Raw genomic sequence first — 27,738 nt, forward strand, 5'->3', positions numbered from 1 at the left:
TTTTCCCTTGCTTCCAACATCCAATACATACAGGTTGGCCCCCAATTGGGCACTAATGCTCTATGTAGTTGGGGGTTAGGTTTACCAAAATCTGGAAAGGCACAGCTTGTTTTCTGGAGAAATCTCAATACACTCTTGGGTTTGCCTGTAATTTTTATATTAATAATGGTACAAGCAGTTGCTTCTAAATTTTTTTTTTAAGTTTTTAGGTTACTTAGGTCATAAAAAGTCCCATGGATGCTATTCTTTGAGTGTGGAAAAGTAGCCTCTTCTGATTGTTTCTTTGGTGAGGTATTCTCGAAATGCAAGACTTCCTGAGTATTTAGGTAGAAAGAGTATTCATGGTCAAATACAAGACCTCCTTATGGAAGTTTGCCTGAGCATGCACAAGATGGAACAAATTCAGAAAGCTTCTGTCATCTTCGTCACGGTCTCCTGTATGCCACACACAGGAGTGGATAGTAGGGAAAAGAAAATGACAGTTAAATTTTTAAATAAATGATTTATTTGGAATAAGATGTTCCAATTTTCCCTAATAATAGGTAACAGAGGACTAGTCAGTGATCTTTACTAAGTCAGGGAACTGTATAAGAGCACTGAATAAGGAGTCAGAAGAAAAGGATGCTGCTCCATGCTTTACTGCCTCTAACTCTATGACCTTGGGCAAGTCAAGTAATTTCTCTAAGCCTTAGTTTCTCATCTGTAAAATAGGGGTGATTATCATGTTAGCTACTTAATAGAACTATATAATCATATGTGTTGAAACTAAACAATATAGGGCATTATTATGATGATTAGGATGGTTGGGAAGTGAGCAAGTGAATGTTTTGCTGTGCAAAACTGGAACTAGCTCCTTTCAGAACAGACTCCTCAACTTTAGGTTTTCCATTAAAATCCATGCAAGATTTAAAAAGTAGCAAAACCAAGAGCTAAATATATCTTGTGGAAAAATAAACAAAAAATGCTTATTCTATTCTTGCTTTACAAATGAAAGTCTACATGGAATTCGCTGTTTCAAGTGGAGACTAGAATGCATTGTAAGTCACACCTGTGCACTGTCTACAAGCACACTCACTCACCGGACATAATCGACTGAAGCATTTCCATTATAACACACGCGAATGCATTCGCCACACTCTGCAGGAAGTTATTTCTTTCCATGGGAGTGCTAAAGACTTTACAGACTTTTTGCATCATTTTAACTGCCCAATCCATGCAGTATAGTTCTTTCTCACAAACCTGATTTCGATATAAAAAGAGTAATGGTAAAGCTTCATGTGAAGAAAACACTGGAATTTGAAAATGGTATTGACAATGATGGTTTATGACTTTATATAATTTATTACACATGACATCATATTGAGTTTGTAAGTGGGAAATGCTCCTACATTTGATTTTCCTTTCCTTTCAAATGGTACAATTTTAGTGGAAAAAAGTGTGATGTAAATAAAAGCTTTGTCCAAGATTATCACAGCATATTATTCATTAAGGTGAGAACTAATATTACAAATAATTGTTAAACATACCAAAAATAAGACTTCTGCTCATTCATTCATGCAGTTATTATTTATTGAGCAGATGCTAAGAGCTGGAGATACAATGGTTAAGCCATAAAGACAGGGCCTCTATTTTCCAGGAATCTAGTAAGGTGACAGGCAATTTTAATAGGCAAGAGAACTATGATCTTATCAATTCTCCACCTTGAGAGTTGTACAGAATATTTATCCATTACTTAAAAGATAAAATATTTAAGGGACACCTAGGTGGCTCAGTTGGTTGGGCATCTGCCTTTGGCTTGGGTCATGATCCCAGGATCCTTGGTTGGAGCCCTACGTCTGGGCTCTCTGCTCAGCAGGGAATCTGCTTCTCCCTCTCCCTCTGCCTCTCCCCCTGCTCATGCTCTCTCTCTCCTCTCTCTTGCTCACTCTCTCTCACAAATAAATAAATAAGATCTTTTAAAAATAAAGGATAGAAATATTTATTTATTTATTAATATTTTATTTATTTATTTGACAGACAGAAATCACAAGCAGGCAGAAAGCAGGCAGAGAGAGAGAGAGAGGAGGAAGCAGGCTCCCCGCTGAGCAGGGAGCCTGATGTGGGACTCGATCCCAGGACCCCAAGATCATGATCCGAGCTGAAGGCAGAGGCTTTAACCCACTGAGCCACCCAGGCACCCCAAGGATAAAAATATTTAAAGATTACATGTTAATAGTTAAAGCTGGCCAAAAGGAAAAAGGTTTATTTACTAACATTTTAAATGGCCAATTTGATTCACATAGCCAAATAATATACAGTATGAAAACAAACCATATATATAAATAAATAAACCATATATAGTAGTGCAACATTTAGTTATAACGTAAACTTAACAGGAAAGATTTGTTGACTATGTATTATGTGTAAGGCACTGTTCCAGGCACTATGAAACAAATAAGTCACCTAGTCCTGAATGTCAAAGAGCTCTCAGTCTCTTCTGGGAGACAATTTACCCCACACATAAAATGGTTTAAGAACACCAGTAGTCGGGGCACCTGGGGAGCTCAGTGGGTTAAGCCACTGCCTTCGGCTCAGGTCATGATCTCAGGGTCCTGGGACGAGCCCTGCATCAGGCTCTCTGCTCAGCAGGGAGCCTGCTTCCTCCTCTCTCTCTGCCTGCTTTCTGCCTGCTTGTGATCTGTCTGTCAAATAAATAAATAAAATCTTAAAAAAAAAAAAAGAACACTAGTAGTAGTTGAAGATGAAGAGAAGACAAAACTGAGGCCACTTAGAGAAAATGAGTATCAGCGCTGAGGTGTTTATCAGAGGTTTTCTAGGGAGTCAATAAAGGTGACTTGCTACGGTGCCGCCAAAGTAAGCTTCCAAACGCTTAAAACTTACCATGGCTCTCACCTTCCTAAAACGTTTCAGCAGCTCCCTATTAGAAGATGTGTTCAAGACCCGCAGAATGGCTGGCAAAGCCTTCCTTACCTAGCCTCTCCGTTCTTATCGCCCTTCCTCACCTCCTCCTCCTCTGCAGATTCTACTCCTGAAATAATACTGAGCTGCTCACAGTCCTGCAAACACATGCAGTTCCATCTCTCTCTCTCTCTCTTTCTCAGAGGCAATCTGCTTAATTACTAAAATAAATATTTACACTGTGAATGTAGTTAATTTGATAGCTTTCTTCAGTTTCGCATTTTAAGAAAACCACAGAGGTTTTATCCATGTTTTAAGCTGTTGCTTTGGTAAAGATTCTTGTATCTATTCCATAGGAAATGCATTACATCACTCATTCCTCACAACAGTCACCTGGAAGACTATTCTAGTGCTTCTGAAGCACTGGCTGGGGTGGCATCTGTGATGGTAGGCAAATCAGTGAGATTTCTATGTAACGTATGCAGGTACACGTTAGAATAATTTGCACACACACATCCACCCCTCATCTCCCTGCAAACTAAACTCCTCCCATTCATTTTTTTTTTCTTTGACAGAGACAGATCACAAGTAGGCAGAGAGGCAGGCAGAGAGAGGAGGAAGCAGGCTCCCCGCTGAGCGGAGAGCCCGATGCGGGACTCGATCCCAGGACCCTGAGGTCATGACCTGAGCCGAAGGCAGAGGCTTTAAACCACTGAGCCACCCAGGTGCCCCCTCCCATTCATTTTTAAAAACCTATTTCTGCTGGGGAAGCCTTGTCTGTGCTATATTCACCCAGTATTGACTCCCCTCTGCTACATCTGTTTGTATCTTTTTAACACACATATATTTGTACTTATCACACTGAATTTATTTATATATACTTTGATAGATCTCAAAAGACCTTAAGGAGGGCGCCTGGGTGGCTCAGGGGGTTAAAGCCTCTGCCTTCGGGTCAGGTCATGATCCCAGGTCGGGCTCTCTGCTTGGCAGGGAGCCTGCTTCCTCCCCTCTCTCTCTCTGCCTGCCTCTCTGCCTACTTGTGAGCTCTGTCTGCCAAATAAATAAATAAAATCTTAAAAAAAAAAAAAAAAGACCTTAAGCAGCTTTTGGTCGGAGATTTGTTCCATTAATTTCCATACTCTTAGAATCTCACACAGTGTTAGGCCCACAGTAAAACATTCAATGTGTTTAAACGGATGAATATTAAATATATCTAATGTTTGTTTGTTTGTTTGTTTATTTTTGAGAGAGAGAGAGCGGCATGGAGGGCAAGGCAGAGAGAGAAGGAAAGAGAAAATCTTAAGCAGGCTCCACATCCAGTGTGAATCCTGATGCTGGGCTCGATCTCATGACCCTGAGATCCTGACATGAGCCAAAATCAAGTGTTGGATACTCAACCGGCTGAGCCACCCAGGGGGGCCCCCTTTAATATTTTGGTTTTTTCTTTTTAAAAAAATTTTATTTATTTATTTGACACAGAGAGAGTGAGAGCACAAGTCGGGAGACAGAGGGAGAGAGAGAAGCGGACTCCCTGCTGAGCAGGGAGCCCAGTGCGGGGCTTGATTCCAGGACCGCAGGATCATGACCCGAGCTGAAGGCAGCTGCTTTACCGACTGAGCCACTCAAGCACCCCTAATGTTTTATTTTGAAAAACATTTTAACTATACAGAAGTGGAGATAGTAGCATAGTGAACCCCCAATATCCATTCCCTAGCTTCAGCAATTACCAATCTTGTCTCCTCTCTACTACCATTTACTTTCACATCCTCTCCTGCTCCCCAATGATTATTTTAAAGCAAATCATAAAAGCTGTTTTTAAATGGAATCTTTAAAAAAGAATATAACTCGGCAGAGCTGTATAATGAAAATATGGACATTAAGTGGGGTGAGATTAATATAAGGAATGATTCCAAATATGATATTACATTATATATATTTTTAAAAATTTAAATATACATAAAATAGATGTTTAAGGGCGCCTGGGTGGCTCAGTTGGTTGAGCGGCTGCCTTCAGCTCAAGTCATGATCTCAGAGTCCCGGGATTGAGTCTCGAGCCCCCATAGGGCTCCCAGCTCTATGGAGAGTCCGCTTCTCCCTCTGACCTTCTCCCTTCTCATGCTTTCTCTCTCATTCTCTCTCTCACATAAATAAATAAAATCTTAAAAAAAAAAAAAAGATGCTTAAGTAGTTATTCATTCAAAATGTTCTGAACATATTTCAGTTCCTTCAAGCAGCTCCCTGGTAAGTCAAATATAATGTTAAACGACTTGCTAGAGAAAAGCTTGTTTTTTACTTACCAAAGCCAAAAAGACTATCAGCTTTGCCAGTTCAATGGCCCGTCCATTCACAGCTTTACTCGCCATGAAAGTGAAACAGATGTTGTTTCCACTTAGGATTAGGAGACGTGCATTATTCTCTAGGAGCCACTCACGGGGAACCACTTTTATTAGAGGAAGAACAGTTATTTAGTGAGAAATTACATAATAGCTCTAGTAAACATCATTAAATACATGCAATATTATATTACCTTTTTGGAAATACAACTAGAGCCAAGGGAAAAGCATAGAAAAAAAAATGTTGTAGTTTTGCAATTACTGCATTCAACCAGAAACAGAGATTATTGCCAAGTTATAGTGGCTTTTACAAATGTCCTAGCACTATAGTCAAAGCATTTCTCCCACACACAGATCAAAAGGCAAGGTGATCTAATTCTGTGTAAGCAAGAAAACTTATAACCTTTAAAATCTAAAGGATTCTGCAGGAATAGAAAAAACTGTTTTCCTTTTGAGCCAATAGGAGAGGGCTCTCTTCTTACACAACCTAGGAGATTGTGAGAATTTGGAATTTGCAAAATGGGAATAACTGAGCTGATTAAATTACGAAACTTTCAAATAATAATAAATATATATTTATTGGCAATTGGAGAAAAGGAAATTGATTATATGCATTCTCTTCAAGCATATACCAAACTCTTCAAATATTTTAGAACATTTATTGATTTCGAATAGGCAATTCATTTGTTACCTGTAGGATTATCCTTACAATTTTATAATTGTATTCTAAGAATACATTTCTACTACTCTGTGTGGCAAATATGTACGTTTACCTGATAGTTCATCTACAAGACTGATAACATCATCTGCTGTCCACTCTTTGGTGCCTGTGTCATACAGTAACTTAATAGCATCAGCCAAACCTTTCAGACTGGATTCATCTGTAGGTCCTTCTATCATTTTCTGCCAAACCACCTGTCCTGGATAATTGAAACAAAAACTAGGCTATGACAGAATAGTTGGTTTTGTGATAAAGATTCATGGATTGTTTAAAAAGGAAATTGGGTGGCATTACAGAATCCCATTGCTTATATATGCTACTTTCATAATGAAAAGTCAATTCTGACAACAGTATAAGTGTGAACGTCTCTGACTGATGTGACGAAGTTTAGCAACAATTGCTACATGAAGTAAAGAAAAGGTAGTTTCACCAAGAAAATAGTGCTTCTATTTCAAAGATAATGCTACTCCTATAACAAAAATTATAATGGGATGCCTGGGTGGCTCAGTAGGTTAAGTGTCTGCCTTTGGCTCGGGTCATGATCAGGCTCTTTGCTCAGCGGGGAGTCTGCTTCTCCCTCTCCCATTTCCCCGGCTGGTGCCTTCTCTCTCTCGGTCAAATAAATAAATAAATAAAATCTTCAAAAAAGTTATAATAAACAATTAATGTAATCTTGTTAAAATCAAATGAGATCTGATATCCTTCAAAAAGAGAGTATGCTGTATTTCAATGTCTTCCAAACATTAAATATATCAAAACACAGTAATCCAGTCAATTTTTGAATCTTTACCTATGAGCAATTCTCCTTGTGAATTACACATAAAATTTAATCCCAGATTGGCTTCCTGCTGCTACTTTAAACTGGTTACCTCCTGATATAGGTAATGTGAACCAAAGAACTGCACACTAATTTTAATATTAATCTAAGCCAAACTTAATTAAAAAGGCAAAAAAATGTGCATAATCATATGCACCCCAAATTAGATAGAACATCAATTTAACTTCTACTGTGTTTTACAGATAGTATTATTCCCTTCCAGCAGAAACATAATCTTGAGGTAAGGTAATGTTTAGAAATGAAAAGTAGTGATTTTTAAGTACACCAGAGATGACAGGAATATATTTGGTAATGGCTGTAGTCTTGAAGCTCAAGCTATGCATAAGTTAATGTAGTATATATCTATGAAATCATGAAACACAGTTTAATCATTAGGAATGAAGAAACTAAGGAGGTATAAAAAGATATGCTTCCTAAAGTAGAAGTAATTAACATTTTTGAAACATACATCCCTAAAAAAATGGATGCTCACCATCTTGAGGAGATACTGGTCCGAAGATGATATATAATAATCTTGCCTGATTCACCATTGGCCATGGTTTTAATATACGTGTCAACCAAAAAGCAGAATCACTCCGATGTATCCAATGATCAAGCAGGACGTTCCTACAGAACAGTCTTATCCTTAACTCCAGTTTTCGGGCACTTCCTATGAAGACAAAAAAATTGTAAACCATTCTTCCTAGAAAGGCTGATGTGCATATTGGATATGCACACAGTGGATATGGTCAGTGATAGACATCCATAATATACTTTGTATTGAAGTGTTACTTCATTTTCCTTTGTAAAATTTTAGGTTATCAAGGGACTATTTTTTAAACAATTTTATTGAGATAAACTTTATATATCATACAATTCAATGGTTTTAGTATATTCACAGATATATACAGCCAGCACCAAGTCAATTTTAGAACATTTTTATCACGTCAAAAAGAAATCCCATTTTTTTTAAGGTTTTATTTATTTATTTGACAGAGAGAGAGACAGCCGAAATAGGGAATACAAGTGGGGGGAGTGGGAGAGGGATAAGGAGGCTCCCTGCTGAGCTAGGAGCCCAACACGGGACTCATTCCCAGGACCTTGGGATCAGAACCTGAGCCGAAGGCAGACACTTAATGACTGAGCCACCCAGGTGCCCTAGAAATCCCGTTATTTTAGCTCTTACCCCCATCCCTCCTTTCTTTACTACCCCTAGACTTAAGTAACATTGGTTACTTAATCTATCCTCTGTGTCTAAAGATTTCCTTTTTCTGGACTTCATAGAAGTGAAATCATGTAGTATGTGGTCTTTTGTGACTGGCTTCTTTCCTTTAGCATGTTTTCAAGCATCCATGTTATGGAATCTATCAGTACTTCCTTCATTTTTATGGCCAAATAATATTTCATTGCATCTATCTTATTTTGTTTATCCATTCACCTGCTGATGGACATTTGGGGTTGTATCCAAAGGTCTATTACAAAAAATGGCTATTACAAACAATGCTGCTATTAACACTGGTGTACCAGTTTCTGTGTGGACATATGTTTTTCATTTCTTGTGGGTATACCCAGGAGTGGAATTTCTGGGTCATATAGTAACTCTAAGTTTAGTCATTTGAGGAACTGCCAGACTGCTTTCCAAAATGGCTGCACCATCTTATATCTGGACAAGCAATGTATGAAGGTTCCAATCTCTCCATATTCTTATCAACACTTGTTGTTATATGACTTTTTGATTCTAGCTGTTCTAGTGGGTATGAAGTAATTTCTTGGATTTGTCTTTTTAGACAGACTTATCAAAATATATGTGATTTACATTTCAAGAAATTCACTCATTTAAAGTGTATAATTCAGGGGCACCTGGGTGGCTCAGTCATCAAGCTGATCATGATCCCAGGGTCCTGGGACTGAGCCCTGCGTTGGGCTTCCTGCTGCACGGGAAGCCTGCTTCTCCCTCTTCCACTTCCCCTAATTCTGTTCCCTCTCTCCCTGTCTCTCTCTCTCTCGCTCTCTCTGTCAATTAAATAAATAAATAAAATCTTAAAAAAAATAAAGTGTATAATTCAATAGTTTACAATCTATAATAATACCGGGGTGCCTGGCTGACTCAGTCGGAAGAGCATGAGACTCTTGAAGTTGTGGGTTCATGCCCCATGTTAGATGTAGAGATTACTTAAATAACTAAACTTTAAAAGATCTATTATATTGGGGTGCCTGGGTGGCTCAGTGGGTTAAAGCTTCTGCCTTTGGCTCAGGTCACGATTCCAGGGTCCTGTGATTGAGCCCCGCACTGGGCTCTCTGCTCAGCAGGGAGCCTGCTTCCTCCTCTCTCTCTGCCTGCTCTCTGCCTACTTGTGATCTCTGTCAAACAAACAAAATCTTTTTTAAAAACCTATTATATTATTAATTTTTAAAAATTGTCATAAAAATATAAATTTATTTATACATATATAAATATATATAACACAAAGTTTGCCAACCTAACCATTTTTAAAATGTACAATACAGTAGCATCACTTACATTCAATTTGCAGTTCAACCACCACAACTATTTATTTCCAAAACTCTTTATTCCTCAAATAGAGGTTATTAAGTTATTAAGCAATAACTCTCCATTTCCCTCTGCCCCCAGTTCCTGATAACCTCAAATCTGCTTTCTGTTTATATGAATTTGCCTGTTTGAGGTACCTCAGTTAAGTGGAAACACAATATTTGTCCTTTTGTGTCTGACTTATTTCACTTAGCATGTTTTCCAAGTTCATCCATTTTAGCATGCATTAAAACTTCATTACTTTTATGGCAGAAAAATATTCCATTGTATGAACAGCCAACGTTTGTTTATCCCTTCCTCGTTTATGAACACCTGGGTTGTTCCCACTCTTTGGCTATTGTGAATAACGCTGTGGTGAACACTGGCATTTGAGTATCCTTCCAAGTCCCAGCTCTCAATTCCCTTAGGAATACCTAGGAGTGGAATTGCTTGGCCATATAATTCTGTGTTTAGCTTTTTGAGAAATGGTCAAGTTTTTTCCATAGTTGTGGCACCATTTTACACTTTTATACCATTTATGTTCTACTTACTTGTAGATAAGACAAGAGTAAATGGAAAGCCTATTGATCTAAGGCCATATGAAATAAGTATCCCTTGATGTATTAAGCCAGGTAACACAGCATCAGGAAAGGCTTTACAGAGGAAGTCTGGCAAACTGGGTCTTAAAAGATGAGGAGAGATGGAATTTTAGGGAAAAAAAAAGAGAGAGAGAGAATGAATAAAAGATATGAGGTAGAAATGTGTAAAAGATATGCGAGACAGTGAGGGAAGAGGTAAAGACTATTCTCTGTCAAGCAGATACGGAGAATAGTGGGGAATAAACTTGAAAAAGTAGACTGGGATGAGAATGTGAAAGCCAGTATAAACAGTTTGGACTTTATTTTGATGACATTGGGGAGCCAATAAAAGTTTTTCGTCCAGGGGTGCCTGGGTGGCTCAGTGGGTTAAAGCCTCTGCCTTTGGCTCAGGTCATGATCCCAGGGTCCTGGGATCGAGCCCCGCATCAGGCTCTCTCCTCTGCAGGGAGCCTGCTTCCTCCTCTCTCTCTGCCTGCCTCTCTGCCTACTTGTGATCTCTGTCTGTCAAATAAAAAAAAAAAGTTTTTCGTCCAGGGAGGAATATGATAAAGTAATTTTGTTATTGTTTCATTAGACTTCAAATCCGCCTTTTAGATCCATAATTTGTTTCATAATGAAATATCTCAAGCCGGGGCGCCTGGGTGGCTCAGTGGGTTAAAGCCTCTGCCTTCAGCTCGGGTCATGATCCCAGGGTCCTGGGAGCCTGCTTCCCCTCTCTCTGTCTGCCTCCCTGCCTACTTGTGATCGCTCTGTCAAATAAATAAATAAAATCTTAAAAAAAAAAAAAAAAAAGGAAATATCTCAAGCCATCAGAAAAGCAGAGATACCATAACAAATATTGGATACTGGTCACTTAGCTTTGTCAAGGCTTAACTTTTTCCTATATTTGCTTCAGATTTTTAAAAAATAAATAAAACATAGGTATGGTTACAGCTTCTTGTATATCACTCCCGATCCTCTTCCCCTTCATCCTTAGAGGTAATCACCACCTTGGATTTGGATATTGACCCTCTTGTACTAGTCAGGGTTCTCCAGAAAAAATAGAATAAACAGGATGTGTGTGTGTGTGTGTGTGTGTGTGTGTGTGTATGGAGAATAATTTATTTTGAGGAATTAGCTCACGAGATTATGGAGGTTTGGCAATCCAAAATCTGCAGCATATGCTGGCAGACTAGAGACCAGAGAAGAGTTTCAGCTCAAATCCAAAGGCAGTCGGCTTGGTAGAATTTCTTCTTGCTTGGGAGGTCAGTCTTTTTCTACTAAGGGCTTCTTCAAGTGATTGATGAGACCTACCCTTATTATGGAGGGTAATCTGCTTTACTTAAAGTCTACTGATTTAAATGTTAATCTCATCTAAGAAATAACTTCAAAGAAACATCTAGAATAATGTTTGACTAAATATCTGAGTGCTGGGTATTGACCCAGCCAAGCTAACATACAAACTTAACATCACATCTCCTATGTTCTTATATTTAATACAGGTATATTACCATAAAGAATATATAGAATTATTTTACATGTTTTTAATTTGTATATAAATAGTAACATGTTCAAAATATCCTTTGGTTATCCTTCTCTCAACTTACATTTTGAGATTTATCCATATTAATACATGTGGCTTTAGTTCATATATATTAACTACAATGGTTTTAACTGTATGGATACTTTTTTTTTTTTTTAAGATTTTATTGTTTGGGGCACCTGGGTGGCTCAGTGGGTTAAAGCCTCTGCCTTCAGCTCGGGTCATGATCTCGGGGTCCTGGGATCGAGCCCCATATCGGGCTCTCTGCTCAGCAGGGAGCCTGCTTCCTCCTCTCTCTCTACCTGCCTCTCTGCCTACTTGTGATCTCTGTCAAATAAATAAATAAAATCTTTAAAAAAAAAAGATTTTATTTTTTATTTGGTAGAGAGAGAGATCACAAGGAAGCAGAGTGGCAGGCAAAGAGAGAGAGAGAGGAGGAAGCAGGCTCCCCGCTGAGCAGAAGGCCCGATGCAGAGCTCCATCCCAGGACCCTGGGATCATGACCCGAGCCAAAGGCAGAGGCTTTAACCCACTGAGCCACCCAGGCGCCCCAACTGTATGGATACTTAATTCATTTTTACATTCTCCTGATGAGAGGCATTTGGATTGTTTGCAGTTTTTCATGCTTACATGCTGTAATGCTCATTCTTACACGGGTCTCCTTATGCACACTGTAGGAGTATCTCAGAGTGAAACTGCTAGATTGTAGGATTCCATAATTTTAAAACTATGAAATATCTCATATACATAAAGGTTTAAAGAATACTATAATGAACACCTTTGTATCCTCCATCCAGTCTTAATTAATAAAATATTATTCATACAGTTGAGCTCTCTGAATACTTCTTTCTGTAATCACGTGCTTCACAATCTAATTCAGTGTTTATCCTCTCCTTACATTTCTTTGTCCTTTTACTACATATGGATGTCATGATTTTCTTTTAAACATACTTTCGAACTCTGCTATTTTTTTTTTTTTCTATTTTAGTATCTGTATAACATTAGCTGTGAACTGTAGTTTTTTTTACCTGGTTTGCTGCAGACAACGGTCTGCATCTTGCGGGAGAGATTAGTCAGCTCACATAAGAAGTTATACACGCGATGGCACTCGAGTCCATCCCAACCTGCCGTTAAGGTCTGAGAATAATAAAATGAAGGAAATATTACAGATGTCCTGACCATCAAATCAAAATATAAGTCACTGCTAGCTTATGAGCATGATCAAGGTGATGTGCAATTTTTATCCACAATGGAAAATTAAAATTAATAAGAAAATATACATAAACAAATCCTAGAAAGCCCCCAAACCCAGTTTCTTTTTGGTTGTCAAGGGAGTATCCTTTCAGAACACTTTCAAATGGTGCTGAATCCTGAACGCTGACAGTATGGGCAAAGTAACAAAGACCAAAATCCTAGAGCACAACATTAGATACGTGGCACAGCCATACCGTGGTTTAGTTTTCAGCAGAATCCCTTTGAGTTCCTCTAGTTATCATTTATGATACTGCTTACAAATGAGAATGACCTCATCTTAATGTGACAATTATGAGCACTTACTAATAACATTAGTAATAACTGATAATAACTAATAACTGATGCGAGTGAGCAAAAATTTTTTAGTAGGACAAAGTTTAATATTTATCTTTGACCCAACCAGAATGTACAGTTAAACATATATGAAAAGGAAATTCAAATGGCATGCTAATCTATAGTTAGATTTTGAAAAGGTTGATTAATCATATCAATTTTTCTTAAAATAGTTGAACTGGGGGCACCTGGGTGGCTCAGTGGGTTAAAGCCTCTGCCTTCGGCTCAGGTCAAGGTCCCAGGGTCCTGGGATCGAGCCGCGTATCAGGCTCTCTGCTCAGCAGGGAGCCTGCTTCCTCCTCTCTCTCTGCCTGACTCTCTGCCTACTTGTGATCTCTTGTCTGTCAAATAAATAAATAAAATCTTAAAAAAAAATAGTTGAACTGGATTTTAATAGTTTACGAATTAATCACATTCCCTGTGCAAGCACATAGAAGAAACTGCTAACAACAGTTACTTTTGTTGAAGGCAACTCAGTGGACCACAGACAGGCCCTGATGGTAGACTTCCTTTTCATTTTATACAGGTTTGCACCTTTTGAATTTTATATAAATATATGTGTTTATATTACCTATCCTTACTCCCCCAAAAGCAAAAAAAAAAAAAAACCTTAGAAGAGAGATGGTAGGAGGGCCTACGCTACTGGAATCTGGGCATGCAGATGGTGGCTGGCAGGCTGGCATATAGAGCAAAATTGTTGTAAACTTTGCAAGGTATTTTTTTTTTAAGATTTTATTTATTAATTTGACAGAGAGAGAGATCATAATTAGGCAGAGAGGCAGGCAGAGAGAGAGGGGGAAGAGGCTCACCGTGGAGCAGAGAACCCGATGTGGGGCTCAATCCCAGGAGCCCAAGATCAGGACCTGAACCAAAGGCAGAGGCTTAACCCACTGAGCCACCCAGGCACCCCTGTAAGGTTAAGTTTTAAATAAGTCATTACAGTTGATCCTTGAGAAAGGCAGGGGTGAGCGCCTGGGTGGCTCATTCATTAAGCATCTGCCTTTGGCTCATGTCATGATCCCAGGGTCCTGGGATCAAGTCCCACATCAGGTTCCCTGCTCTGTGGGAAGCCTATTTCTCCCTCTCTCACCCCCCCTGCTTGTGTTCCCTCTATCTCTCTCTGTCAAATAAATAAAATCTTAAAAAAAAGAAAAGAAAAAGACAGGGATTAGGGCACTTATACCCCCCCAGTCAATTTTGGCTTACCCAAAACTTAACTATTAATAATAGCCTGCTGCTGACTGCAAGCCTTTCCAATAACATAGTCAACTGACATATATTTTGTATGTTATATGTATTGTCTACTGTATTCTTACAATAAAGTGAGAGAAAAGAAAATGTTATTAAGAAAATCATAAAAAAAGAAAATCATAAGGAAGAGGTAATACACTTATAGCACTATACTATATTTATTGAAAAAAATCTGTGTATAAGTGAACCTGGACAGTTCAAACCCATGTTCTTCAAAGGTAAACTATACATTTAAACTGCTTAAAACAATATAATAGATTAATAATATACCATTAATATTGAATAACACTAAATAATAGTATTAATCTTCTTTGTTTATAATAAAAGGTTAGTCAAAAACTTTAAAAAAATCAGGTAGTTGATTTCTTTTTTATCAGCTTGAGATCTAATTGACATATAACATTGTGTAAGTTAAAGTATATAATGTAGTGATTTTACAATTGTACATACTGCAAAATAATTACCACAGTAAGGTTAGTTAACACATCTACCATCTTCCAAAGCTTTAATTTTTTTTCACTTCTAAATATCACATCTTAAATAACTAGCAAAAAACTAAAAATTCATTACATACACACACACATGTGCGCGTGCCTGCGCACACCACCCCACAAGATTTCTAGTCTTTACAACCGGCTGGAAACTTCAAGTATATTGGTATTGAGCAAATAAATGTTTCGAGAAATTCAAGAAAAAAATCTGAGGTAGCAAACACCTTGTTAGAGTAACACTTCCTCAAATCTTAATAATTTTATTTTGTTCTCTTTTAGATTATTATTATTTTTATTAACCTATGCAAATGTAGACTACATGCTCTACCTGTTAACACTTCAGAAAACATGCCTTTTCCTCTTTCATTTAAAAAAAATGTACCTGTAAAAATATGCCATAACATGATAATCCTAAACATTGGATAGGAGCTGCACAGCCATTGAATTTAAAACAGGAAACCTGTAAAGAGAACAACTATTAATTCCTCTTTTACAATGGAACTGTACAATGATTGGACATTCAAATTTAATGGAAATATGCAGGAATATTTTTCACTATTAACTGAAAATAATGAAAAGGCTAAATAACTAGCATTGTGTTACAAAAGTAAGGTCACAAAAGAAGTATAAAACCGAGTGTCTTAAAGGAGTTCATAATTTATTTAGAAGAATAAAATAGACGCATGTGAAATTATTTTGATAATTCAGGTTAGAATATACATAGATGTGAAAATGACTAAATACACACTCTATTAGACACTGTGAAAGCAAAAACGATAAATTTGGGAATGATCAAAACAGCTTCTGAAGCATGTGAAAAAAGCATTGTCTTAAAGTAGGATTCAAACATAAGGAATGAAAAATATAGGAAAGATAGGTGAGGGAAAAAATAAGGATAACATTGTACAATGGTAGGAATGAAAAGCTTTATGTGGGAAGAAAGATATGACATACTTAACTGGGCTCAGTGTAGCAGGGAGTAAGGTTGCACTGTCAGGAAGAGCCCTAAATAGCAGCTACAGACTTTGGACCTTATCTTGCTGAAATTAAGTAGCCATTGAAAGATTTTTAAGTAAGAAAATTAACTCAAGGAAAGGGATGCTTTGGGAAGAATAACCTTGATTCAGCACACAGAATGTCTTGCAAAATAAAGAAAGAGATGGCAGAAAGATTATCTGAGAAGCTGCTCTAATAATATAGACCTGAACTCAGTGCAAATACTGACACGAAAAAAAGCAAATGCATCAGAAACAGTCTGCATACTATTGAGTGTAGAACTGAACCATCAGTGTTGGATGTATGTTTGAGTTTGTATATTGAAAATCAACACTTATACAGAGATTATGCCTAAACACATGGATACACATGTCATAAATTACCATAAAAGTTTTATATTTTTAGGTTGCTGGGGGGAGGGGGGTCGGAAGAGGGGAGTGGGGTTATGGACATTGGGGAGGGTATGTGCTATGGTGAGTGCTGTGAAGTGTGTAAACCTGGCGATTCACAGACCTGTACCCCTGGGGATAAAAATACATCATATGTTTATAAAAAAATTAAAAAATAAATAAAAAAAACAAAAAGTTTTATTTTTTTAAATGTTTTAAAGATTTATTTTAGAGAGAGTTAAAGAGAGAGAGTGTGCTTGTGTGCATGGGGAGGGGGTGCTAGGGGCAAAGGGAGAGGGAGAGAGAACCTCAAGAAAATCCCCCATTGAGGCCTGAGCCTAATATGGGGCTCAATCCCACAACCCTGAGATCATGACCTGAGCTAAAACCAAGAGTCGGATGCTTAACCAACTAAGCCACCCAGGCACCCTCAGAAGTTCTGTTATTTTAATATTAAAAAAAACCTTCCTGGGGCACCTGGGTGGTTCAGTGGGTTAAAACCTCTGCCTTTGGCTCAGGTCATGATCCCAGGGTCCTAGGATCGAGCCCCGCATCAGGCTCTCTGCTTGGCTGGGAACCTGCTTCCTCCTCTCTCTCTCTGCCTGCCTCTCTGCCTACTTGTGATCTCTGTCAAATAAATAAATAAAAATCTTAAAAAAAATACTTTCCTTGTTTTCATACATTCATAAACAGTAAGAGTAAATATTCAGAAATTATTTCATTTTAATAAAAATCTAAATCACCACTTTAAAACAGCCTCAGGATTCTCATGTAGGTTAAAAAATACTTTTATACTCTGATAACTCTAATAAACTTGAATGATATTCTTAGTTATACATAAAAATTATTTTATGATAAGTAAAAGACTACTACATTTTAGTGTTTTATAATCTCTGGATACTTGGTATAGTATTAGATTATCATCAATCAGTTATTAGTACTAATTCACAAAATTCTACTAATTGAAGATGGATCTAAAATGGTCCATCCATAGCTTGTTAAAAAGCTATAACAAATAGCTTTACTAGAAATCAAGATTGTGAACCAGTTGAGAAGTGTGATCTTACTTCTGCCAGTGTTTTGTGAATGTACTTTAGTCTTTCCCTTGTGGGTAGCAGCAACGTACATCTTTTAAACAGCAGACCTGAAAACATAAAGAGACACATGACAAAAATGACAACGATACAATTAATGTAAAAGTACCTGTAAAGCACAGCATAACATTTCCTTGAAAGTCAAGTACAGTAAATCACAGTGGACTGTGAGCTGATATGATTCTGAAGAGGAAGTTTGGGAGCAAGGGTACCAAACACAATATATGGTGTTGACCAAGTAACTGTGATGTCCACTAAGTGGTATAAAAATCTTATAAAAATGATGAAATTGGTATTATAAAATAGATATAGAAAATATTTAGATTAAAAAAGATATAACAACAGACACAAAGATGCACTAGTGGAACTGTATCTTTATTCTACAGAAAACAGATTCCAGTATTTCTTGAGATTAACATGTTCACAAAGGAAAATGCTTTAAGAGTTGTTAATGTAAAACATGGAAAGAATGAGAAAAGCGACTTTGTATTCCCTTCTCCATATAAAAAGTTTTTGAATCGTAAGTACTTAAAATTTCAGAGGTTAGAAGTTATTTTCACTCACAGAAAGTATTCAGTTTGGATGAAATATCCATTTCTTCCTTCAAAGATATCCTTTTATGGGGCTTACATGTTAAGAATGTATAGAATTTTGTGTTCAGATATTTTAAAAAAGAAAAAAAAACCCTTCAATTTCCCAGGGAGACATGTAACTTGAACTACAGTGACAGAAGTGTATGATCTGTTTCCTCTAACTTTATGTGTCTGTTTTCCTAAAATGGCAATAAATTGTTAACATTCCTATAAGGGCAGTGTTACTAAAAATAAGATATATGGTAGGAAAATAAATACCTGAATATCATGAATTTCTCCATCTTTATCTTCCTTGCATTTACTTTTTTTTTTTTTAACATATATGATAGCTACTTCAGATAATTCTGTAGAATCTATGGGAATCCAATTTATTTTTAGAAGTTGCTATGTTTGGACAACACATGACCAGAATTGAGTTTGAAATATAAACCCTCTGTATTTTTGTACATAAAAAGACATTTTCAATGTTTGGTTTTTAAGCTGAGTTCTTTCCCTTTCATGTTCTGGCATCCAGTCCCATGGCAGATCATAGCTGGGGAAGTGTAAGCTATAATTGTATGATGGTTGCTTTTTCTAATGTAAAACTCCTATTTTTGAGGATTGCAATTTACCATAAAAACCAATACTGGCTGACTTATTTATTTTTTTAACACAGGTGCTCTGCTATACCCTTTAGAGACTAAATTTTAAAATTTCTTCCCACTAAAATAGAGTCAGATGTAATGTTCTTTTCACACTGGCCATCTGCTCTGCCTTATATGAAGAAGCAAATTAAAATTTATAATCTTCAGAGCACAGAATTCTGAAAATGTTATTTTAATGTCTGAAAACAAGAACAGATCAGATAAGAAAGGCTACACGAGAAAACGGTAAGTACATCAAACATTTACCTAAAGAATCAGTCATAAGCCAGGTGTCTGCACCAAAACTAAGTGGAAGGTTGAAATCATTACGTGAATAAAACTGTGTTTAAAAGCTGGCTATTGGGGTGCCTGGGTGGCTCAGTGGGTTAAAGCCTCTGCCTTCAGCTCAGGTCATGATCCCAGGGTCCTGGAATCGAGCCCTTCATGGGGCTCTCTGCTCAGTGGGGAGCCTGCTTCTTCCTCTCTCTCTCTCTGACTGCATCTCTGCCTACTTGTGATCTCTATCAAATAAATAAATAAATAAATCTTGAAAGAAAGAAAGAAAGAAACAAACAAACAAACAGAGCTGGAATGCAGACTTTAAAAATAAATAAATAAATAAATAAAAGCTGGCTATTAAGATCAATACATATTTGTATTTTTCACTGAATTATCCAATTATTATCTTAATTTTTTTTGCTTCTTTAAGTGACTGAATCTTGGTTAAGGACAAAAAAAATTCTTTCAGATCAAAACCATAAAATAAGCTCTTTTACTGTACCACTTATTCTACAACTAAGGATGTTTGAAAAAAGATATTTACAATGACAAGTAGCAAAAAGTCATTGCTATATTCTGTTACAGGCTTTACTAAGTCCAACTACAAATACTGAAACACATAACACTGTAATCAGATTACATACCTTTCATTTACTCTTATGAAACTAAATCTAATTAATAGTAATCTTATTAATTTATTAAATATACTTTTATGTATTTACATACATGTATATAGTCTTATTTTATTATCTTTTTTTTAATAAATTTTATTTTTTATAAACATATATATATTTTTTTTTTCCCCCAGGGGTACAGGTCTGTGAATCGCCAGGTTTACACACTTCACCGCACTCATCATAGCACATACCCTCCCCAATGTCCATAATAACCCTACCCCCCAACCCCCCTCCCCCCAGCAACCCTCAGTTTGTTTTGTGAGATTATTATTTTATTATCTTAAAGCTAGGCTTCCTTGCACTACTAAAAGGTAATAATCATTTAACTTAACTATTATGCCTTTATTTAAAAACTGAAAACATCACCTTAATTTTAGGCTTTATTGCCATGTTTTGGTTAATTATAAGGTAGTTTCATAATTAAACTGGTGCCACCAGTCAAGTCAAAATTAGAATTTTATTTGAGTACATCAATGAATGGGGTAAAAGACATAGATGATTTTAAGCCAAGGGAATGGATTATATGGAATTTCCTTTGATAAGATTAATTTATTATAGTGTAATGATTTATTAATAAATGTGTGGAGTACTTTTAAAAAATTGTTTCTGATAAGAGAATAAGTGATCTTCCACAATAATGTGTTTACATTACTAGATTATGGTTGAAAGAGAAAAAAAGTTTAGAAATAAAATTCATTAGATCCCCAGGAAGTATAGGAAGTACATCAATTTCACTGGAAAGTCACTTAAACAATAAGGAAAGGTGACACTGTATGCACATGAAACCACAAGGACTGATTCTTTACACTAAAGCGCATTCTCTCATCTTTAAAGATAAGTCTAAGGGACTATTATGGAAAAGTCTTCACACTGAAGAATAAAAGCATCATAGAAATAGGCACATTTTAAGAAATATCCCCCATTTCCCACAGGCCCTACGGAATTCTTTAATAAAATCCCCTTAATTAAGTGTAGTTCTTTACTTGTTACAATTCTCATTACATAAATTACCTAGAGATCTGTAATGTTCCAGTATGGCAGAGTCTTGTCTCTTGCTAGGCAGCTCAAGGTTATGAAAATCCTGTAGTAAAAGTCTTTTGCTTCCTGACGAGGTTGAAATATAATTAATAATGTGCTGGCTGACTGTTTTGGACACCATGCTTAGCATGCTGATATCCTTCACTACCAAAAGAAATACATATACATATATATATATAAATAGCTTAATTACAAGAACATCATTATTAGTACAATCTATGAATTTATAAGTTAGCTCATCAATAATATACTAAATAATAAAATATATAAAAAAGTGGAGGAAAAGGGGAAAATTTTAAATTGTTTTAAATCTCCTGTTCAATGAGTTGGAAATACTTAGGGATGTAACAGTTAAGTTATAATTAGAGGCATACTTTAAAGAGTTTGAATGCCACACTTTCTTCATTATATCCCTTACCTAATAATGATGAAACCAGAAAACAAACATAATGTAAATACCATTAACATTCTAGCAGGGCCCAAGATGACAAAGTAGTTCTTGCGGGGAAAAAAAAAAAAAAATTCAAACATCTATATAGCGTACTCATAGTTCCCAGACCTCACCTGATAAATATCTTAAGATTATTTGGAATATTTCCAATGGCAAGGCTTTAAAATTTCCAAGCGTTGATAAGGGCTGAGAATCTGAGCCAAGGGTGTTGGAAAAATAGCTGCTGGATCGACGATTACTACGTCTATATTTCTGGTTGGGAATCAAAGTGAAACTGGTATTTATTCTAGATGCCATCCTTTTTCTTATCTCATGAATTTATCCTGGTTAGGAAAATAAAATACAAGAGACAAAGGAGAAAGGAAATTATAGCAACAAAGAGCTGTTTTTTAAAATGGAGAAACTGATACCTTGTTGGTAAATAGCTATCTATTTACAAAACTTTTTTTTTTTTTTGTGATTTCTACCCACATTGCAGGGCTCAAACTTAGGACCCCAAAATCAAGAGTCACATGCTCTACTGACTCAGTCAACTAGGAACCCCTCTATTAACAAAACCTTTAATATAATGTCTAATTTACGGAGCTCCCACCAATTAAGAGTGAATCGATTCATCTCAAATGATATGAAGTATTTGAAAGTCTTTTCCCTCTTAGCCAAATATTCTAGAAAAAGAATTTTAGCAGAATAAGAGACATGTATTTGGATGAGATATAGCCTAAGAAAATATGCAAAATCTTTAAAAAGTAAAAGATTTGACAGAAAAAAACCAATATAACAAATTCAACATTCAAGATCTGTCAATTAGTATGTTGCTTTTATAATCTTTACATTAAAAAAAAATCAAAATATCATTGTAGCTTTAAAATTTTGTAGTGAAGTTTTTCCATTTCTTTCAAACTGAGTACTGATATTTTCTTTGTTGGAAGCAGTAAAAATAGAGACAAGAAATAGAAATTCTAACTTTAGAACATTTAAAATTTACAAGTTCTAACAGATTAAGAAGATTGCATTACTATTACCAATTATGTGCTGGGCTGTATAACACAAACAGCGAAATTAAAGTCCTGTAAAATTAAAAAGATTAGAATAAATAAATGAACAATAATTTTCCTCCTAATTCCACTTTTGGTCACTTACAATTCTTAAGAAGGGCCTACACAACTTGATTTTGAAATGAACATTTCTTAGAACTTATTAAAAACTCTGATAATTTACTTACACCAAATAATAATTCTTAAAAAATATTCATAATAGGTGACTTTGTGTCACTATTACGCCAATTCAGAAGACATTGTCTTTTGTACATGTACCCATACATGTACATAACTACAACTCTAAGCCTTTCTATTTCTGAAGTAACAACTAAGACATTTCATCAAAGAGTTACAAATATATCTGACCCAAATGCATATTCTCCTTTTGTCACAAACTTGCTAAAATCATTGTTACTTACTCATCTAAAAGGTTACATATCAACTTAAAATCAGTTATACTTTGAAAACATGGCCAAGAAATTTAGTTCTTAGTGAAAAACGTATGTGAACCTCCTTTAAAACCATACCATAGCACTTTGCTTAAGCATTCCATGAGCACTTCAATTAGAAGCTATTTTAAAATAATCATTAAAATTCCACAAGTAACATATTGCATTGTCAAAAAAGTTTACAAAGTGCAGCAAGACAAAAGAAGACACTTAAATTCACTTAGAAACTTTGGTTTATATCACTCCAGAATTACATATATCACATACAACTATATATAGAATATATATATATTCTGACAAAAAAGATCACTGTTCATACTATTTTGTAATCCGCTTTTTTCAATGATAAGGAAAACTAACTTCATTCCATGCCAATAGATACTTCTGCAAGTATATATATATATTAAAGGCTGCATGTAAATAAATGGAAGAATGTTGATCCGTGAGGTTGTTTTTAACTTTCACAGTAGGCACTGTGAAGCATTTTCATTGTAATAAAATTATAAATCGGTCCTAGGATTTGTCCGGTCTGTGAAGAACATGTAAAATGGGACTTAGATGGGGCCTTTGGGCTCTTCAGAGACTCACTGACCCCTGGGAGCCCCGGGGACTTCAGTGTCAACCACTAAGCGTATATATTTAAACCTCTGAGGATTAAAACTCAATGGGCCCCTTCGTTTAACACCGAAGTCTCCTCTTACAATTCCTTATTTTCCTCACTGGAGGAGAGCTGGACGATTTGGGGGGGAATACAGGCTTTTCTGAAAATCCCGAAGGTGTAATCCCAAACTATTTCCGGCTTTCTCCCTCCTCCCCCAAGAGAATGAGAATCATTGACCAAATAATAGTAATAAAGTTTCCATGCCTCCGTTCCACCCCATTCGTTGTTGACTGGGAAAGGGTTTGAGGGCCTTCTTGGTTGAACTTCCCCCCCTTTCAGAGAAAACCGTCCAACAGCAATTCACCGCAATTTCTATTTTGTCTCAACCTAAGAAAACCCTAGAAGAGACCCACTCCTGCTAGGGTATTGGCCCGAAACACCTCCAAAGAGCTAAACCGGGGACACCATAAAGCAGAAACTGGCCGATATAAGAATTAAACCACATGGTGATGCATTTTTTTTACCCCCTTCAGTCAAGGAAAAGATGAAACTATCTCAAGAAAGTACTGGGGAAAAAATCTCTTTTTACCACAGATTTTGACAGTTTTCCGCCTAAGGAATCACAGGCAAATGGGACTTAGCTGTTCTGCCCCACCATCCTCAAATTTCTTAAAGTTTAAAAAAGAAAATTTCTCCTCAAGGTTTTCCCGCCGGGTTGAGGGCGGGTCCAGCTCTGGTCGGCTCCGGAGCTGCGTTCCCGCCTCCCAGGCGTCCCGGTGGCCTCAAGAATATTTTAGAATCCTCCCAGGAGCCCCAGCGGGAAGGAAGCCCCGCCCCCTCATAAATAGTAAGCCGCCTACCCAGGCTCCCATAGTGCCCTCCTCTCTCATGAATATTTTAGAAACCTCTCAGGAGCACCACACCCACACGGGAAAGAGACCCCGCCTCCTCATGAATAGTAAAAACCTGAGCACCCATAGTGCCCTCCTACACCATGAATAATGAACGAGGATGAGGTCCTCGGAGCCCAAACAGAGACGAACGCGACCCTTCGCTCCAAGTTGAAGACAGGAAGGGGTGGAGCCGTTAGAGTCTAGGGGGAGGGGAGGGTGCAAAGGAAGAGCCCGTACCTGGCGCTCCCGGCGTCTGCTCCAAACCACTTCCTCTCCCTTCAACCTAGTTTTGAGCCCCTTTTTAGTTCCCCCTGCCCCCACCCCAGAAGGGTAAATTAGACAGCTTTCATCAAAACTTCTGTTGGCCTGAGGGTTGCTGGGGGGAGGGGGGTTGGGGGGGATGGGGTTATTATGGACATTGGGGAGGGTATGTGCTATGATGAGTGTGGGGAAGTGTGTAAACCTGGCGATTCACAGACCTGTACCCCTGGGGAAAAAAAATATATGTTTATAAAAAATAAAATAAAAAAATAGTGAAAAAAAACAAAACAAAACAAAAAAAAAACTTCTGTTGGAGGAAACCTCCAAACATTCTTTTTTAAACCTATCTGGGTTCCTAGAATCAGACGAGCATTTGTACCTCCAGCCTCCCAAGATGGAGTCCAAGACAGAACTTGCTAGCTTGGCCCTCTTCCCTTGAAAATGAGGTTCTTACGCATTTATTCATTCATTCAGTAGCTATTTATTAAAGCCTGCTCTGGGCCAGCTACTGGAGTGGGCCCTAAGGACACTAGAGAGAACAAGGCACATGTATTTCCCTGCCTTAATGGGGCTTATTAGTCTAATGGGAAAGATAGCATAAACACACAGTGTTATGGAGGAAATAAGGCAACAGAGAAAAAGATAGTATGGAAGGGGGGGGGGGTGCCTACTTTAAATGGACTGGTCGGGAAGGTCTCTTTAAGGAGATTACACTTAATTCGAGAACTAGTGGAGGAAAAGGAACCAGTCAGGAAAGAGCTTGGGACAAAGGGAACAGTAGGAAAGATTTTGGTACATTGTAGGGATTTGTAAGGCTGCCTGGCTGAGTTTAGTGAGGAAGTAGGAGAGTAGCATCATGGAGACCATGGAGAGGTAGGCACAGATGGGGTATGCAGGACCTTATATAAAGGCCTTAAAAGAGGCTCATTTTAGAACCCCTGTAGGCTCTATATATTCGAGCTTTGGGGGACCCACTCTACTTTATATCCACATCATTTATTAAAATAAAATACATAAATGACTACATAATGATTAACTTTACATTTAGGATTAGTTGACATATTGTTATATTATGTAATCACAAACACTGATTTTTGATTTTTTAGTTTTTTGGAGCTAGTTCTTTTTTTTTCCCCATCTCAAACATTTTTTATAGGTTCATGAAGATCTTAGCCCCAGGAGCCAGGAGCACCTAATGAATATAAAGATTCTGAGTGGTAAGCAGTTTACATTTTATTCAAAGTGTCATGGAAAGTCATCAGAGTGATATAATCTGATTTATATCATTGAAAGATTTCTCTGGCTTTTATGTGGAGAATAACTGAAGCTAGTAGAAGTAGAAGAGGGGAGATCTGTTAGGATGTTGATGCCTGACTAGAGAGTAGTGGCCCTGGAAAGATAGGTTTGAGATATATTTTGGGGCATAGAGTAGCTGAATTTGCTGATGGATTAGACATTGTGTGAGAGAAAGGAAGAAGATATGAATGATTCCCAGGCTTTGGATTTTAATGAGTGGGTAGATGTTAATCCCATTTATTGAGATATGCAAGTGGAGAGGAGTGTTTCTAGCAGAAAATTCAGAGCTTAATTTGGCAGATAGTAAATTTGATGTGTCTAGGAAACATCCAAGTAGAGCTATCAAGAAAGTCGTTGAATTTACGAATCCGGATGTTGGAAGAAAAACTCTGGGGATACACATTTACGGACATTGAAAGATTGGGAAAAGTAGGACAAGTTCTTAGAGGAAGTTAAAAAGGAGCCTCTGGTAGAGTAAACAGCAGAAAGCCAGGAGAGAATGGAATCATGGAAGCTGGAAATGAAGTGTTTCAAGAGTGAGGCAGGGTCGGTAGTGTTGAGTGCTGCTGAGTTCCACAAGTTGTCTGTTAGATGAGTCCTACCTGTGTCCACTGGATTGGCAATCCAGTTGAGGGAGAAGTACTTCGGGTCTATGTTGTCATTTCCCATCTCAAGAATGTATAGTGACTTTGCCTTGCCAGCCACATCACATTCAACTCTCTGCCATTTCTTCAGTGTTCTCTATTATCTCTTTCCCTCTACTTGTTCATTCATTACATTTGACCCAAGCCTACTTTCTGCCAAATCCATTGGTAATTGCAGGGTAAATAGAGTTTCTGCCTTCTAGTGGCTAAGGGTCACAAGCACCTGACCTGGTCTAACAAGTATTCTGCTCCTTCCCAAGGAGACAGACCTGCTTCTTCTGTGCAGATGAGGGGTTGGGGAGAATGGATGGGAGAGGTTTGTCCTTAGCAGATTTACCCCCACCTTCTTGGGTTGAAACTTCCATCAAACATGATTTATCAAGGGGTGCCTAGGTGGCTCGGTGGGTTAAAGCTTCTGCCGTCAGCTCAGGTTATGATCCCGGGGTTCTGGGATCGAGCCCCGAGTCAGGCTCTCTGCTCAGCGGGGAGCCTGCTTCTGCCTACCTTTCTGCTTACTTGTGGTATCTGCCAAATAAATAAAATCTTAAAAAAAAAAAAAGATTTACCAGGGTAAATCATTGGCCGGCTGGCTCAGTCAGTAGAGCATGTGACTCTCGATCTCAATGTTGTGAGTTCCAGGCCCATGTTGGGTATAGAGATTACTAAAAGAAAAAAATAAATAAACTTTTAAAAAATGATTTCCCTCCTTTCTAAATCTTCCCCTGGTCCTACTTTAAGATTTGCACCTTGCATGAAGCTTGTTTCTTCAGTAAGTATGCTTTCCCTCCTAAACGAAACTGTGAACTCCTTAAGATGCCGTATGTCTCTTTTGTATCCTTCATATATGGAAGAACAATGGATACAGGGATGAATCTACCATGAGCCTCCTGCTTGCACAGACCCCTTCCAAGATCCTGCACTTGATTTCGTAGTCATAAAGAGCAAGAAATATTGAATACATGTTTGCTGATGGACTCCAAATTAACTAACTTCAAATATTTATTGATTTCCTAAGCTTGTTTTATTCATTGGGATTTCTATGAAGATTTTAGTTACTGATTGTATCATTCCTTTTCCCAAAAGCCTTCAGTGGTTCCTTATTGCCTCTAATTAAATAGAAGCTTCTCAACCTGGTCTTCAAGGCCTGTCTCAATGAGGCTGAATTTTATGTCTCTAGGTCACTCCTCAAACTCTCCTTACTTCCCCAACACTGACCCTCTTGCTGTCCCCATAGTGGTATGGTTCGTGCTGATTTCTCTGCTAAGAAATCTCCATCTTCGAGCTCTACCTTTTGACATCCTAAGAATAGACTTTAGACAGTTGCTTCTGGAAGGAGTCCCAGGACCAAGAGCATGACCTGAGATCTTCTTAGAAATGCAGACTCTCAGACCCTGCTCCAGGCCTCCCGAATCAGAACCTGCATTTTAACAGAATCCACAGTCTAGTTTGAGATGTATGGACTTTGGCCATTTCTCAGGCTACTTCCTCTAAGTGTCTTAAACCTTTAAAAATCCCTATAATGAGAAAATTGTGCAAATGTAGGGCTGGAATCCAAATACCTGAAGAAAAGGGAAGACAGCATTCCTTTACGTGGGCTCAGCCAAAACCTATTCAATAATCCAGACCATCAAAAAGATGACACTTTAGGAGCATTACAGACATCTTCCA

General features: G+C 37.4%; 1 protein-coding gene across 4 annotated transcripts; it reads right to left on the reverse strand.

Annotated features, from left to right (window-relative positions):
• Positions 1-221: 221 nt before the first annotated feature.
• Positions 222-23,745, reverse strand: FBXO47 (F-box protein 47). Of its 4 annotated transcripts, none has more exons than XM_032871780.1 (11): positions 23,601-23,745; positions 21,003-21,212; positions 20,412-20,582; positions 17,202-17,278; positions 15,132-15,209; positions 12,449-12,557; positions 7,263-7,439; positions 6,005-6,151; positions 5,196-5,338; positions 1,080-1,239; positions 222-435 (listed from the first exon to the last, which is right to left on the reverse strand). In XM_032871780.1, exons 2-11 carry the CDS (start codon positions 21,184-21,186, stop codon positions 323-325), a joined length of 1,359 nt encoding a protein of 452 aa, XP_032727671.1. In that variant the 5' UTR covers positions 21,187-21,212; positions 23,601-23,745; the 3' UTR covers positions 222-322. The 4 variants fall into 4 exon arrangements, with proteins under 4 accessions (XP_032727671.1, XP_032727672.1, XP_032727670.1 ...); XM_032871781.1 differs by having other exon boundaries at positions 20,412-20,504; positions 23,566-23,745; XM_032871779.1 differs by having other exon boundaries at positions 23,566-23,745.
• Positions 23,746-27,738: the final 3,993 nt, after the last annotated feature.

Source organism: Lontra canadensis, unplaced genomic scaffold (assembly GCF_010015895.1).
Source record: "Lontra canadensis isolate GAN:19392208 unplaced genomic scaffold, GSC_riverotter_1.0 scaffold43, whole genome shotgun sequence".
NCBI classification, from domain to species: Eukaryota; Metazoa; Chordata; class Mammalia; order Carnivora; family Mustelidae; genus Lontra; species Lontra canadensis.